Raw genomic sequence first — 10,852 nt, 5'->3', positions numbered from 1 at the left:
ATTCTAGAAACCTTGGACTGGGGCCAATAAATAGGGGCACACACGAGCCTCCTTGGGGCGCTCTCCACACCGACACCCCCCATTGGCAGGTCTGACGCTGGATCCAGGATCGGTGATCTCTCTATCTCTCTCTATCTCTCTCCTGCTTCCCAGCTCTCTCTTTCTCTCTCTCCCCCCCGCCTCCTTCTTGCTCTCTGCTTTTGATGCTGCTAAGTAACACAAGGCCTACCTCAACTCCTCATAAAGCTGCTTAGCTTGTATGACATATTAAGACACAGAGGGTTGATGCTTATAGAAGTGTTCATGCCATTAAAGTCGATGTTCAAGTTTGGACCTTGAGTGTTATCTCACCTTAACCCACACGGAGGGGATTTGCGAACCTTACTCACTCTCCCCTTCTTGTAGGTGGGACGTGACAGAAGGGCTGGGGTCTCACGCTGCAGGTACAACCCTGGCAGGTGCTGGGATGGACTGGGATGCTGCGTGGGTGGAGACAATGTCCCTCTTCTAAATCCTCGCTTCTGATGCTTGTCCTTCTGGGCCAAGATGTGGGACATTACAGAGCCTTTCAAGTCCTCTCAGGCTGATGAAGTAGTAGAAGGTGAGGAGGCCTGACAAGACCTGACAAGGCGCCGCAAGGCCGTGAATGTGTGTGCCCATACCACCTTCTTCTGCAAACTTACCTCAGGTAAGGTGGAAACAAGCTCCTCACTGTCGGTAAAATGTGCTGGCTGGGTGACATAGTCATGTCAGGGAGAAACCTTGACGTGCCAAACTCTTCCCAAACTACTGCATCTTTACTGAGCTAAAACGTGACACAGGCACATCACTTGTCATTCTGGTGTTGGTCTAAACAGCATGAACGTGTCACTGGGAAGGTGGCTGGTCTCTGTAGGGAATTTCTTGCGTGGTTCACACCAGCTCTGTATGAAGTTAAGCATTATATAGGTATTCCTACACAATGCTACAGTTTGTTAGCTTTTTATCCGGTTCTGCATGGTTAAAAACTCACCTACTGTTTGTACCCACACTTGTCAGTTACTGAACACGTGCATTTGTATAAACTCAGTCAGTCAGTCTTAAATCACTTGGACTAGTTTTCCCCTAAGAAAACAAGGGAATGGAGATTGTCTCTAGCACCAAATCAGGGTTTTATCCCAGAAACCTTGTAGTGCCCAACACTTGTGACTTGTTTCTGCCACTACTCCATATCATTTATAATAAGCCAATCGTCCTCCACTAGCATGTGCTGTCCCATGCCCCTTCTCAGCAGCAGCCTCTGCTGTCACTAGTCTATCGTCCTCATGCTGACTTGTCCCTGAGCTTGGTCATTGTGTGGGTTGATGTGTCTGCCAGGTATCAGCTCTTAATTGCTGAGCTGCTTTACAGTTAGCGGCCAGTTAGCCTCAGCATGGGTGGTGTGTTTTGGGATGGGGACACCATGCTCCCCGGGGTCTAGCCCCAAGCCCCATGGAAGCTGTGCATGCCAGGCTGCAGCCATCAGCTTCTGCCTCTCTGGCAATCCCATTGGAGAGCAGGGACATGAGTTGGGCTGGACGCAAAGAGTGGGGTTGGGATGTGCTATCCAGACATGTGGCATGGGACCCTTCCTGGAAGGGTAGGACTGCACGTGGTCTGGGGAAACCGGGGCTCGTGCTGGGCTGATGCCAGCTTCTCTGCTTCCCCAGGCAGAGCGGGACTGAGAAGGGCTTGCCGACTTCCTTCCTTGCCGACTTCACAGCCATGGCCTGAAGGTTGGGATTATTGGTATTATTGGGGGGGGCTACCTTGGGAAGCAGCTGGCCCAAGCACTTCTGACACTGAGCTGGGCTCTGCACCCCAGTAGCTGTGTTTGCACTAGGCGCCCTGAGAGCTTTGGTAAATGCTCCCCAGCCTGGGCCTGGAAGTGGCACTGCACTTATGTGGACTTTTAACTGCACTTTTTTCATAGCACTTCAGGCAGAACTCACTAAAAAATGTTTTTCTGCCAAAAATATCGAAGGTATGGAAACTCCATTTTTTTTATTGGGAAGCAGACGATGCTGTTGTAGAAAAGATCTTTATTTGGTTGGAAACCCACTGTCCACCAAACATTAATTTAGTTCTTTGCTTTTTTTTACCAGTCCCATCTGAGTGGTGGAGTCATTAACCCTGTTCTTTGAACACTGGCTAGTTTAAGGCCTGGTTTAGTTTAGTCCCCCCATTTTTGTAGCTCTTCAAAATTCTCCTTGTCATTTGCCAAGAACCTGGTCGATGACTGAGACTCCAGGTTGTTAAATATTCACCCAACAGAGAAAACTTCTCCCCAGATGAGCGGCAGTGCTGAAACAGAGACATTCCTCTGTTTCATGACTGCAGGGTCAGTTGTAGCAGAAAAGCTTCTCGCTGGGCTCTGAACATTCAGCCAGGAGAGGAGATCAGCCTGCAGCATTACAGCAACTGTTTGCATACAAACTGTCAACTGCCCTGTAAACTCTTATATAAAACAAGTGCGGAGAATGGTCCTCCAGGGAGATGTTTGGAACAATAAAATCCTCTTTCTAATCATCTCAGGGCAGAGAGGAAGCAGGGATTATTAAATGGCTTTTTATAGATCTTGAAAACTGGCCAGATCCCAAGGCTCGGCTGTTTCAGCCAAAGTCTTTAAATCAGTGTGCATGAACTGGGGCCAGGCAGCCGAGGCAGCTGAGCTCTCTGCATGTTTATTCCTGGCAGAGAGGCTGCCTGCTCCGTGTCACTCTGCTGCTGCTCTTTGCCATGTAAGAATGGTGATGGGCAGCAGCCAAAGTCCCTCCATGCCACTTTGGGCAGGCAGCCAGTGGTCCCAGCCTGGGAGCGGTGGTTTGTGTTTCACTTGCATGTGGCAGAGCACAGGTAACTGCGCTGCCGGTGCCCAGAGATGCTGGTCGGTCACCTGTGCTTGTTCTGTGGGCTCTTGAGTCCCTTTCTCCTTGCTTGTCGCAGCAGACCTGCAGAAGCAGGGGCTCACGTGCTTTTACGACAACACTCAGCTGGTGGCCCGGGCTGACATTGCGTTCCTCTGCTGTCTTCAGTTGCACGTGCCGTCCATCTGCTTCGTCATTCAGCCTGCCATCCAGAAACCCTCCACTGTGTACAGCCTCGTCACCACCGTCCCTCTCCTCAGGTAAAACAGACCATGTCATTTCAGACCCTTGGATGTGCTGCCATCGTTTGGGACCTCACGGGGCAAGCACAGTGCGCATGGCTGTGCAGGAGCACAGCTCTTATTGCCTCTCACAATTTTATTGTGAAACGTCATTGCAAACCTTGCCATGGTTTGTCACTTCCCCAAGCCCCCAACTGCTGGAGTCACAGGAACACGTTAGAGTTTCAGCTTTCTGTTTGTCTAGAGGAAGTTGTAGACTTTGTGGCTATAAACCTGAAAACATGATCAAAAGCAGTCAAGGGAGCTCCAGATCAAATACAATGCTGGCATTGAAACCCTGCTCCTCCAAGGGCTTCAGATTATCGCTGCAAGATAACCTGTTGTGAGACAGCGCAGGAAACAAGGTGCAAAGAAGCAGCCTGCAGTCTCCACGGTCAAAAAACCAAACGCAGTGCATCGTGTTTCACTTTAAGCTGCTGCTGTAGCTCTCCCGAGGGCTCTGAGTGCAGGGGTATGACCTGTAGCCCCTCCTCCTGACCCCTGGGGGTGCCCAGCCCCTGCGGTCAGACCAGTCCTGGCCTTCTGCTGAGGTGACCAGTGAGGGGCCAAATGTGACACTGCTCTTCATGCTATGGGCGAGGCTGTTTACTAGTAAAAGGTTTGCAGATCCTGCAAAGGATAACTGCTTCCTCCTCCTTACCAGCTAAACCTAGTTTCTCCCCATCAGCTAAACCTGAGTGATGCTGGCTGTTGATTGCAGGGCTGACAGAGGGCAGACAAGTAGTGGGGATCCAGCTGGAGAGGGGAGAGCAGAGGAGAGGAAAAGATAGGAGAGACCTTGCTTGAGGGAATCTGCCTGCAGTGGGGAGGGACCGGGACCTTGACACGTTCCTGTGCTGCTGCAGGTGTGGTATGACCTATGTGCACCAGGGGAGAAAATGCAAAGGATGATTTTTACACACACACACAGAGAAAATGCAAAGGATGATTTTTACACACCCCCCCCCCTTTTTTTTTGTTAAACAGACAACTACATGGCAAATTAACAATCCTACTGTGGCCATCTCTCCATTAGCAGTGTTAAGGCCCATGGATTATCTTTTACACAAGGCAATGAGGGTCCATCAAATAGGAATAACCTTTCTAGCTGGTTAAGATGGCTATTGGAAAGGAGTCTTTACAAGAAACATTAATGGGATGAATCCCAGCAACTGTTGACTCAGCTACGGATGGTGCAGTGGAGTATTCCCTGCGGCTTCCCCCGAGTTTCCCTCACGAAGGACCTTAAAACCCCACCATCCCACCCGTGCTGTGCGGCCGCCGCCGGCTGCGGGCACCCGCTCCGCCGCAGCGCAGCCCGGGCTCTCCGGGAGCACCCTCTCCCTCTCCCGCTACGCTCATTTCGGCCGCCTCCGCTTTCGGGTTGAAGCAACTCCTTCGCTACAGTGCCATCGTGAGGCCGCGGTACCAGTGCTCTGGCCAGGAGCCTATCGATGAGCGGGGGGCGAAGGGGACAGTCCCAGCGCGCTGCGAGGCCCTGCTGCTGTGCAGGCAACGTGCCCCTGCCGTTCCCGAGGTAAAAGCTCTCTTTTTGCTTAAACTTGGCAGCAGTTCTTCTGAGGAGTTGCGCTCGGCGGTTCCCCTGCCTGTATGATTCAAGGCTGGATCTGAGCTGGCCACAATTTTGTTAGGAGTGCAGTGTGGGGAAGAAAACCCTCCTAGAGAAATCCTGCCACTGTGCAGCTAAAGCTGGAGTGGAGAGAGTGTGCATGGAAGGGGGTAGTCATGCACGGGAAGTGGATGGGCAAAATGAGGCAGTATGTGGCTCCTTCACCAGTTTCTCTGATTAGCGCCCGGGGGTCACCCTTTCTTTCAGGAGCACTGCTTTCCATGTACCTGCCACCAGTTTCTAAAGAGCTACCATTTCCCTTTGCGAAACAATAGTAGCTCTGAGGCTAAACCAGTGAGCAGGAGCTGAGATACACTTTCTGAGCAAGAACATGGTCCAAAATCTTTTTCTCTTCCCTCAGGCACAACTTCTGTTTCCATGGACGTGCTGTTCCTATTGCCGGCTGCTACTGCTGTCCATCACAATTTCATTATACACTTCTGCATGCGCTTCTAATTCTTGCGTTGCTGAACGCTCTTAAAGCAGCTACAGTGCTCATCATGCCATGATGGCTGAATGGTTATATTACTTTATATGCAGCCTGTAAAGGACTCCTGTTTACTCGATGAGAATGAGCTACAGAAAATACAAGCTATACTAGACTTGTTACTATTAATTTCAGCATCCCTTGCCTAAAATGATCCTAGATCAGAGGTTTCAAATACTCCAGCTCTGATTGATTGCCAAAGCAATTCTTCACAGGAGTGGGAGATGAGACTATCTCTTCACACCTGTGTGCACACTGGTAATTGACATTTGATTTTGTTTGTCGTGCAGGGAAAATAATGCTGAATGGCTGGTGGCCATTTTCTACGCAGCCCTGAACAGCAGCACGTGGCAGAGCCTGCCTCACCAGAAGGCACTGAAATTACTCAGTGACCTCTGTTTTCCTGAACGCTGCCCCATCTGTGCAGAGCGGAAAACTTCCCGCCCACAGTTTGTGTGCAAGAGTTTTGTCAACAAAGGTTTTGCCTCTTCAGTGACTCAAGAGGAGTAAGTAAAGGGTTGAATGCTGAGGTACTGCTTGTCCAGGCTTCCTCTTTGCTCTGAAACTTGCCTCATCCCACAGCTGAAGCATGGGCTGTCTTTTTGGGTTGGAAGGTGCTCAACTGCGTGTTGCCCTTAGGGCCACGTACCTGCCAGGGAAAATTGCCTTAGATGATGTATTAGCAATGAAAGACCTGGACTATGATCCCTGAGTGATTTTGTCCCTGGTTCCCTGAAGCCACTGATCAGGACTGGGGCATTGGATGCAGAAAAAAAAATTCCTATGGGAATATCTAGAGAGGACAGTTCTTACGGGTAGTGAACTTATGGTAGTACATGGACTAGACTATTGAGGATGTTAAGTCAGGGGAACACTGCTTGAGGGAAAGGACTCCTGCTTGTGCAGGATTGTTCTAGAGCCATTAGGCTCAGTTTTGCTCCACATGGCAGAGTAATGCCTGGAACACTTTAGATTCAAGCCTCTGAGTCTGACTGTTTCTCAAAGACCCAAGAAAGAGACTCGTAGTCAGACATTGAAGAAAACCATTGTTTGTTAAATTATTAGCAAGCTGCCTCAGGCTGTTATTGCCCATAAACGTTTCCACTTGTTTTCTCTTCCCAGAAACTTCCCCTGGTTTGACCTGACAGCTGCACAGCTGAGAGAGCGTCCCTTTAGCCAGTTGCTAGAGCAAAATGGTACCGGACAAGCTCACTCTTTTCTAATCCTCTAAACTATAACGAAGCCCATGGCAGAATGCTTTGCTGAGATCTCATCCCAGCACCCTGAGGGGTGCAAGAACCAGCACTGTTCACTCTTGGATTCTTTAAAATGTTCCAGCCGATAACCCTATGTACACATTTGCTTCTACAAGTTTCACTCTAGACTGCTCAGCAAACTTGCTTCTCCCTGGCTGCCTGAGTCTTGCTTTATTTCGGTCTGAATCTGCTTATTACATAGGCATCTTGGCCTACAAACTGCTTCAGTTTCACAGGGTTTCTGTTGCAGTTTCAACAGAAAACTGAATTACAAAACCAAATTACTGTTCTTTTGTAGTGGCTACAGCTTTGGCCTAAATAATTAAACAGGATCGGGCCCAGGATTTTTTTGGTTTGTGGGTTTGTTGGTTTTTTTCCATGGGGGATCTCGAGAAAGCTGTTGATGCCAGACAAAATAGTAATGATTTAGTCAGGAGCAGTCTTTCTGTTGAGCCGGGCTTTAATCAGCACTTATTCATACTTCCTTGCTGGCGATAACGCACACCACCATGGCCTAAATAATTAAACAGGATCGGGCCCAGGATTTTTTTGGTTTGTGGGTTTGTTGGTTTTTTTCCATGGGGGATCTCGAGAAAGCTGTTGATGCCAGACAAAATAGTAATGATTTAGTCAGGAGCAGTCTTTCTGTTGAGCCGGGCTTTAATCAGCACTTATTCATACTTCCTTGCTGGCGATAACGCACCCCACCACCACCACCACAGACTACATGATACTTCTTTCAAGGAAAAAGGAGGTAACTGGATATTCTGTCCAAATCCACCCAGGACAAAGCATTTTTTTATTCCCTAAATTCGCTAGTTCAGCTTACAGTATTCTCTTACACTTCCTGTCGTCATCTATCGTGTGTTTCGGTACTGTTTACTGTGATAAACCACTGCCTGGTTTTGCCTCACAGGAAATAATTTCTGTGGTGAGGCCAGGGACTAGTTGTGCGTGTTGTAACTAGTCCCCTCGCTTAATTACGATCGCCGACAGCAGCTGGCACCACACCTGTATACCAGTTATTGCATATGCCGTTTATCTTACATCTGGGCTTTACAGTGAGCCCAGTCTGCAGACACTAAAGCCTGGAAGAAATCTATTCACTTGAGCTGCAGGGAAGTTGTTATCAATCACTGGTAATTAAAGTATGTCTATGATTGTTTTTTGGTCTTTTTAATCAACTGTGAAGCAGAAGTGAAAGACAGACAGTGGTACAATCTGATTTATAGCTTCTGCTTCATTTAGTTCCTGGAAGCAAACAACAGATTGCAGAAAAGAGCCAATGTGGGGATGTGTTTGCTGTCATCAAATGGCTGAGAGCTGCAATGGCCTTTTCTACAATCGGGAGAAGGTGGAACTGTACCTCCTTGGACAAACTGCAAGGTAGTAAGGGTATATTCTTCTGTCCCTGCTGGGCTTCTTAAAAAGGTGGAAGTGCAGTGTGAGTCTCTAATCCTGCCTCCGGGTGCCCTGCGATACAGGGAGAGCATCTGGTTCTACCCCAGCCTGGGCTCGTTGCAACGGAGGAACTGTATAGGGCTCCAGTCCTGCTTCTTGAACAAACTGTGAGAAAGTGAGGGCATCTGCTTTCTTTCCTGATCGGGACTTCCGCTCCAGGAAGAGACCCATGTTGTCTCTGTATGGGAGGGCAATGGATCTGTTGAAGAGAGGCTCCTCAATCTCCAGCAACTCTTGCACGTGTCGTGAAATCTCCTGAAATACAAGACAAAATACCGGAAAAGCTAATTTCACAGGCCAACAGCTAATACTACTCATTCTGTGTCAGAGCAGCAGGAAAAAGAACTGAATTTCTGAATTTTGGAAGAGTTTCACGCTTGAAGTTGCAACTCGAGAGGGGTCTGAACCCATGAGCCCTGTGTGACATTGTAAAAGCAGAGCAGACTGCTCATTCTCCAGATTTACTCTGGGGGATGGCATCACATCTGGTCTCTGAGTGGTACAAATAGCTCTGCTTTCCTCTTTGCACTTGCAGAACAAACAAGTTATGGGTGAATGAGCTGGAGTCTATTCTGCCTAATGCAAAAACATTGCTGTTTGCTAAGTTATATTGTCAACAACAGAGTCTATACACAGAAGAGGTGTAAAAGCTAATTAAACCAATAAGCCATATTGCTCATGAAGAAAATGATGGGTGACTGGCTGTCTGAGCAAGCTGGACCTGGAACTGTCAGTGAACAGAGCTTTGCCATTATTTTTGAAGTCACTTCTGAGAATGTAACCTTCTGATTCGACTGAAGCTTCAAAACACAATTCACAAGGTTTTACTGATCTTTCACAGCATTTGCTCAAAACCTTCCCCCAACTTTGGCTTGACTCTGAAGAGCAGTACCCTACTGTGTGTGATATCAGAACTCCAGACTAGTGTCTTCAGTGGTTTTGGTATTTAAAATATCAGTACAGTGGAATTAAAACCAGCAGTAACTTCATTTGTCCATGCTGCGTAGCTTCCACATAATTCACTGTGTAGTTCTCTACCAAACTGCCATTTCCCCTAAATTGCAAAAAGTTTCTATCTCACTGAGCTGATGCTATCATGTTTATTTCTATAGTAACTATCTCGGTTTCAACTGGTCACAGCCTTTCATTTATATTTCTTGTTGGGAAGCTGATGTGCCCAGGATTATGGCCTTAACTTTGCACCTGCTCTAGTACATGCTACCTGAAAGACCCAAAGGGCCACATTCTGCTCAGAGCTCTGCACGCTTGGATTCTATCAGAGTAAAGTTCTCTAAAACACAAATAACTAGCAGGCTAGGGCATGATCTTCAAGAACATCTAAGTTCCACTGAAGTCTGTGAGATGTTCCCCATTCACTTGCAAGCTTTGGAAAACATTACAGAGACAGTCTCATTTCCAAGCTTGCTGCAGTATGCTGGCTATCGCTTATCCTAGCCCTGAGGAATTTCAGTTTCTACAGGAGGAAGAATGGGTTACAGTTGATATCTCTAATGCATGGCTTAGTGTTTCTCAACAGTCAAACTACCACCATACATAATCCCTATATCCCAGTGTGAGGTGAGGCTTACAAAATCTATAGAATTCTTGCTATCTTTGGTAAGTGCAAATGACTATAAAGGGCTGTATCTGCTTGTACTAGAAATACTCTTGAAGGGCTGCTGTCTGAAAAACTAAGCGTTGTAATTTGATGCCTTCTCCAACCAACAGGCAAAGTTGTGGTGCTAGTCAATGTTTTCGGCGGCATGTTTCATTTCAAACAGTTAAGATTGTGCAGCCAGACAGAACTGTGGTGAAATTGCTTTTTGGTGCTCTAGAATAAAACAGTGTTCATACTCTAGTCATTGGAGCATAAAGCTTTTTCTCTCTTCCTGTTTTTTTGAACTTCTACCTTGTGTCCTCTGAGGAAAGGAACTTTAAATCATGATGAGAAACAAATGATTTGACTCTGTAAATGCAGCCCCACATCCCTCTGTGGTTTCCACTAGGGAGGGGAAGGAGGGTAATGAAATTTAAGTCAACTTGCTTATTTTCTGAACCTTCAGGAAGCTTTGGAAGGCCAGACTGTAGCCCTGAACTTCAGTCTAGTTAGCTTAACTATCAGTATTTGTTAAAGAAAAGATGTAGGTTTGAAAGGAAAATGACCAGACAATTACAGGTTTATAAAATGAGGAAGAGACAGAGATGCTGTTTGTGTTCAGCAAAGTGTAAAACAAGGAAGTAATAATGAGTTGCCCTTCTGCTGCTTGAGATTGGTGGCTCAATTGCTGCAGGTTAAATGTGACTAGATTTTTGGAAGTTCTACAAATCAGTAAGTGGAAAATTACTGAAAAGAAGTTCTGAAGGATATCTAAGAAAGGCACGTGCATCTTGCTAAGCAATTTCATGGGGCAAGAGGAGCAACATAGGCTTAAAGAAAGGCTAAGCACTTCTGATGAACTTATGGTGTCCCAAAGAGGAGGCCTGCGATCTCCAGCCGGCTAAGGGTTTATACCTGAAAAGACTCAAGAAATTTAACTGTTTGGCTGAACAAATTTGGTTGTCCAGTTTCAGGCTCACTCTTTGAATAAGCAGTCTGCCTGGGCGGACAGGCTATAGCCTAGCTTGCTCGCAAGCAGAAAGGGTCAGGGCTGGGCTCCGAGGGACTGAGGAGGGAGCTGCGGGACCCGCTGCCGGCCGCACCTGCATGTGGCCGAAGTCCGTGACGCCCATGGCGGGCAGGCTGGAGCAGTTCGCGAGGATGAGGCGGCGGCCGGTGATGCCGTTGGCCCTGAAGCACTCCTGGGCAGGGAAGCGGAGAGAAAGGCGGGTGGGCCGCGGGCAGCGGGTCACGT

The 10,852-nt window shown here is 47.8% G+C and overlaps 2 protein-coding genes across 2 annotated transcripts in view; both read left to right on the top strand.

Moving 5' to 3' along the window:
• The window catches only part of NOXRED1 (NADP dependent oxidoreductase domain containing 1), an 11,626-nt gene extending 5,112 nt beyond the window's left edge, over window positions 1-6,514 (top strand). The window contains 10 exon segments of the mRNA XM_009280930.2: window positions 406-487; window positions 547-717; window positions 1,244-1,356; window positions 1,689-1,737; window positions 1,740-1,878; window positions 2,965-3,144; window positions 4,549-4,644; window positions 4,647-4,737; window positions 5,574-5,789; window positions 6,406-6,514. Of these exon segments, the coding sequence (XP_009279205.2) occupies window positions 406-487; window positions 547-717; window positions 1,244-1,356; window positions 1,689-1,737; window positions 1,740-1,878; window positions 2,965-3,144; window positions 4,549-4,644; window positions 4,647-4,737; window positions 5,574-5,789; window positions 6,406-6,514 (1,246 nt within the window).
• A 4,214-nt stretch (window positions 6,515-10,728) lies between these two features.
• TMED8 (transmembrane p24 trafficking protein family member 8) overlaps window positions 10,729-10,852 on the top strand; it is a 9,201-nt gene continuing 9,077 nt past the window's right edge. The window contains exon 1 of the mRNA XM_009280929.2: window positions 10,729-10,850. Coding sequence (XP_009279204.1) covers window positions 10,729-10,850 — 122 coding nt within the window. The remainder of the gene's footprint in view (window positions 10,851-10,852) is intronic.

The sequence above is a fragment of the Aptenodytes forsteri genome, unplaced genomic scaffold (assembly GCF_000699145.1).
Source record: "Aptenodytes forsteri isolate BGI_AS27 unplaced genomic scaffold, ASM69914v1 Scaffold193, whole genome shotgun sequence".
Taxonomy (NCBI): Eukaryota; Metazoa; Chordata; class Aves; order Sphenisciformes; family Spheniscidae; genus Aptenodytes; species Aptenodytes forsteri.
The sequence above is the reverse complement of the archived record's forward strand: the minus strand, read 5'-3'. Positions and strand labels throughout refer to the sequence as shown.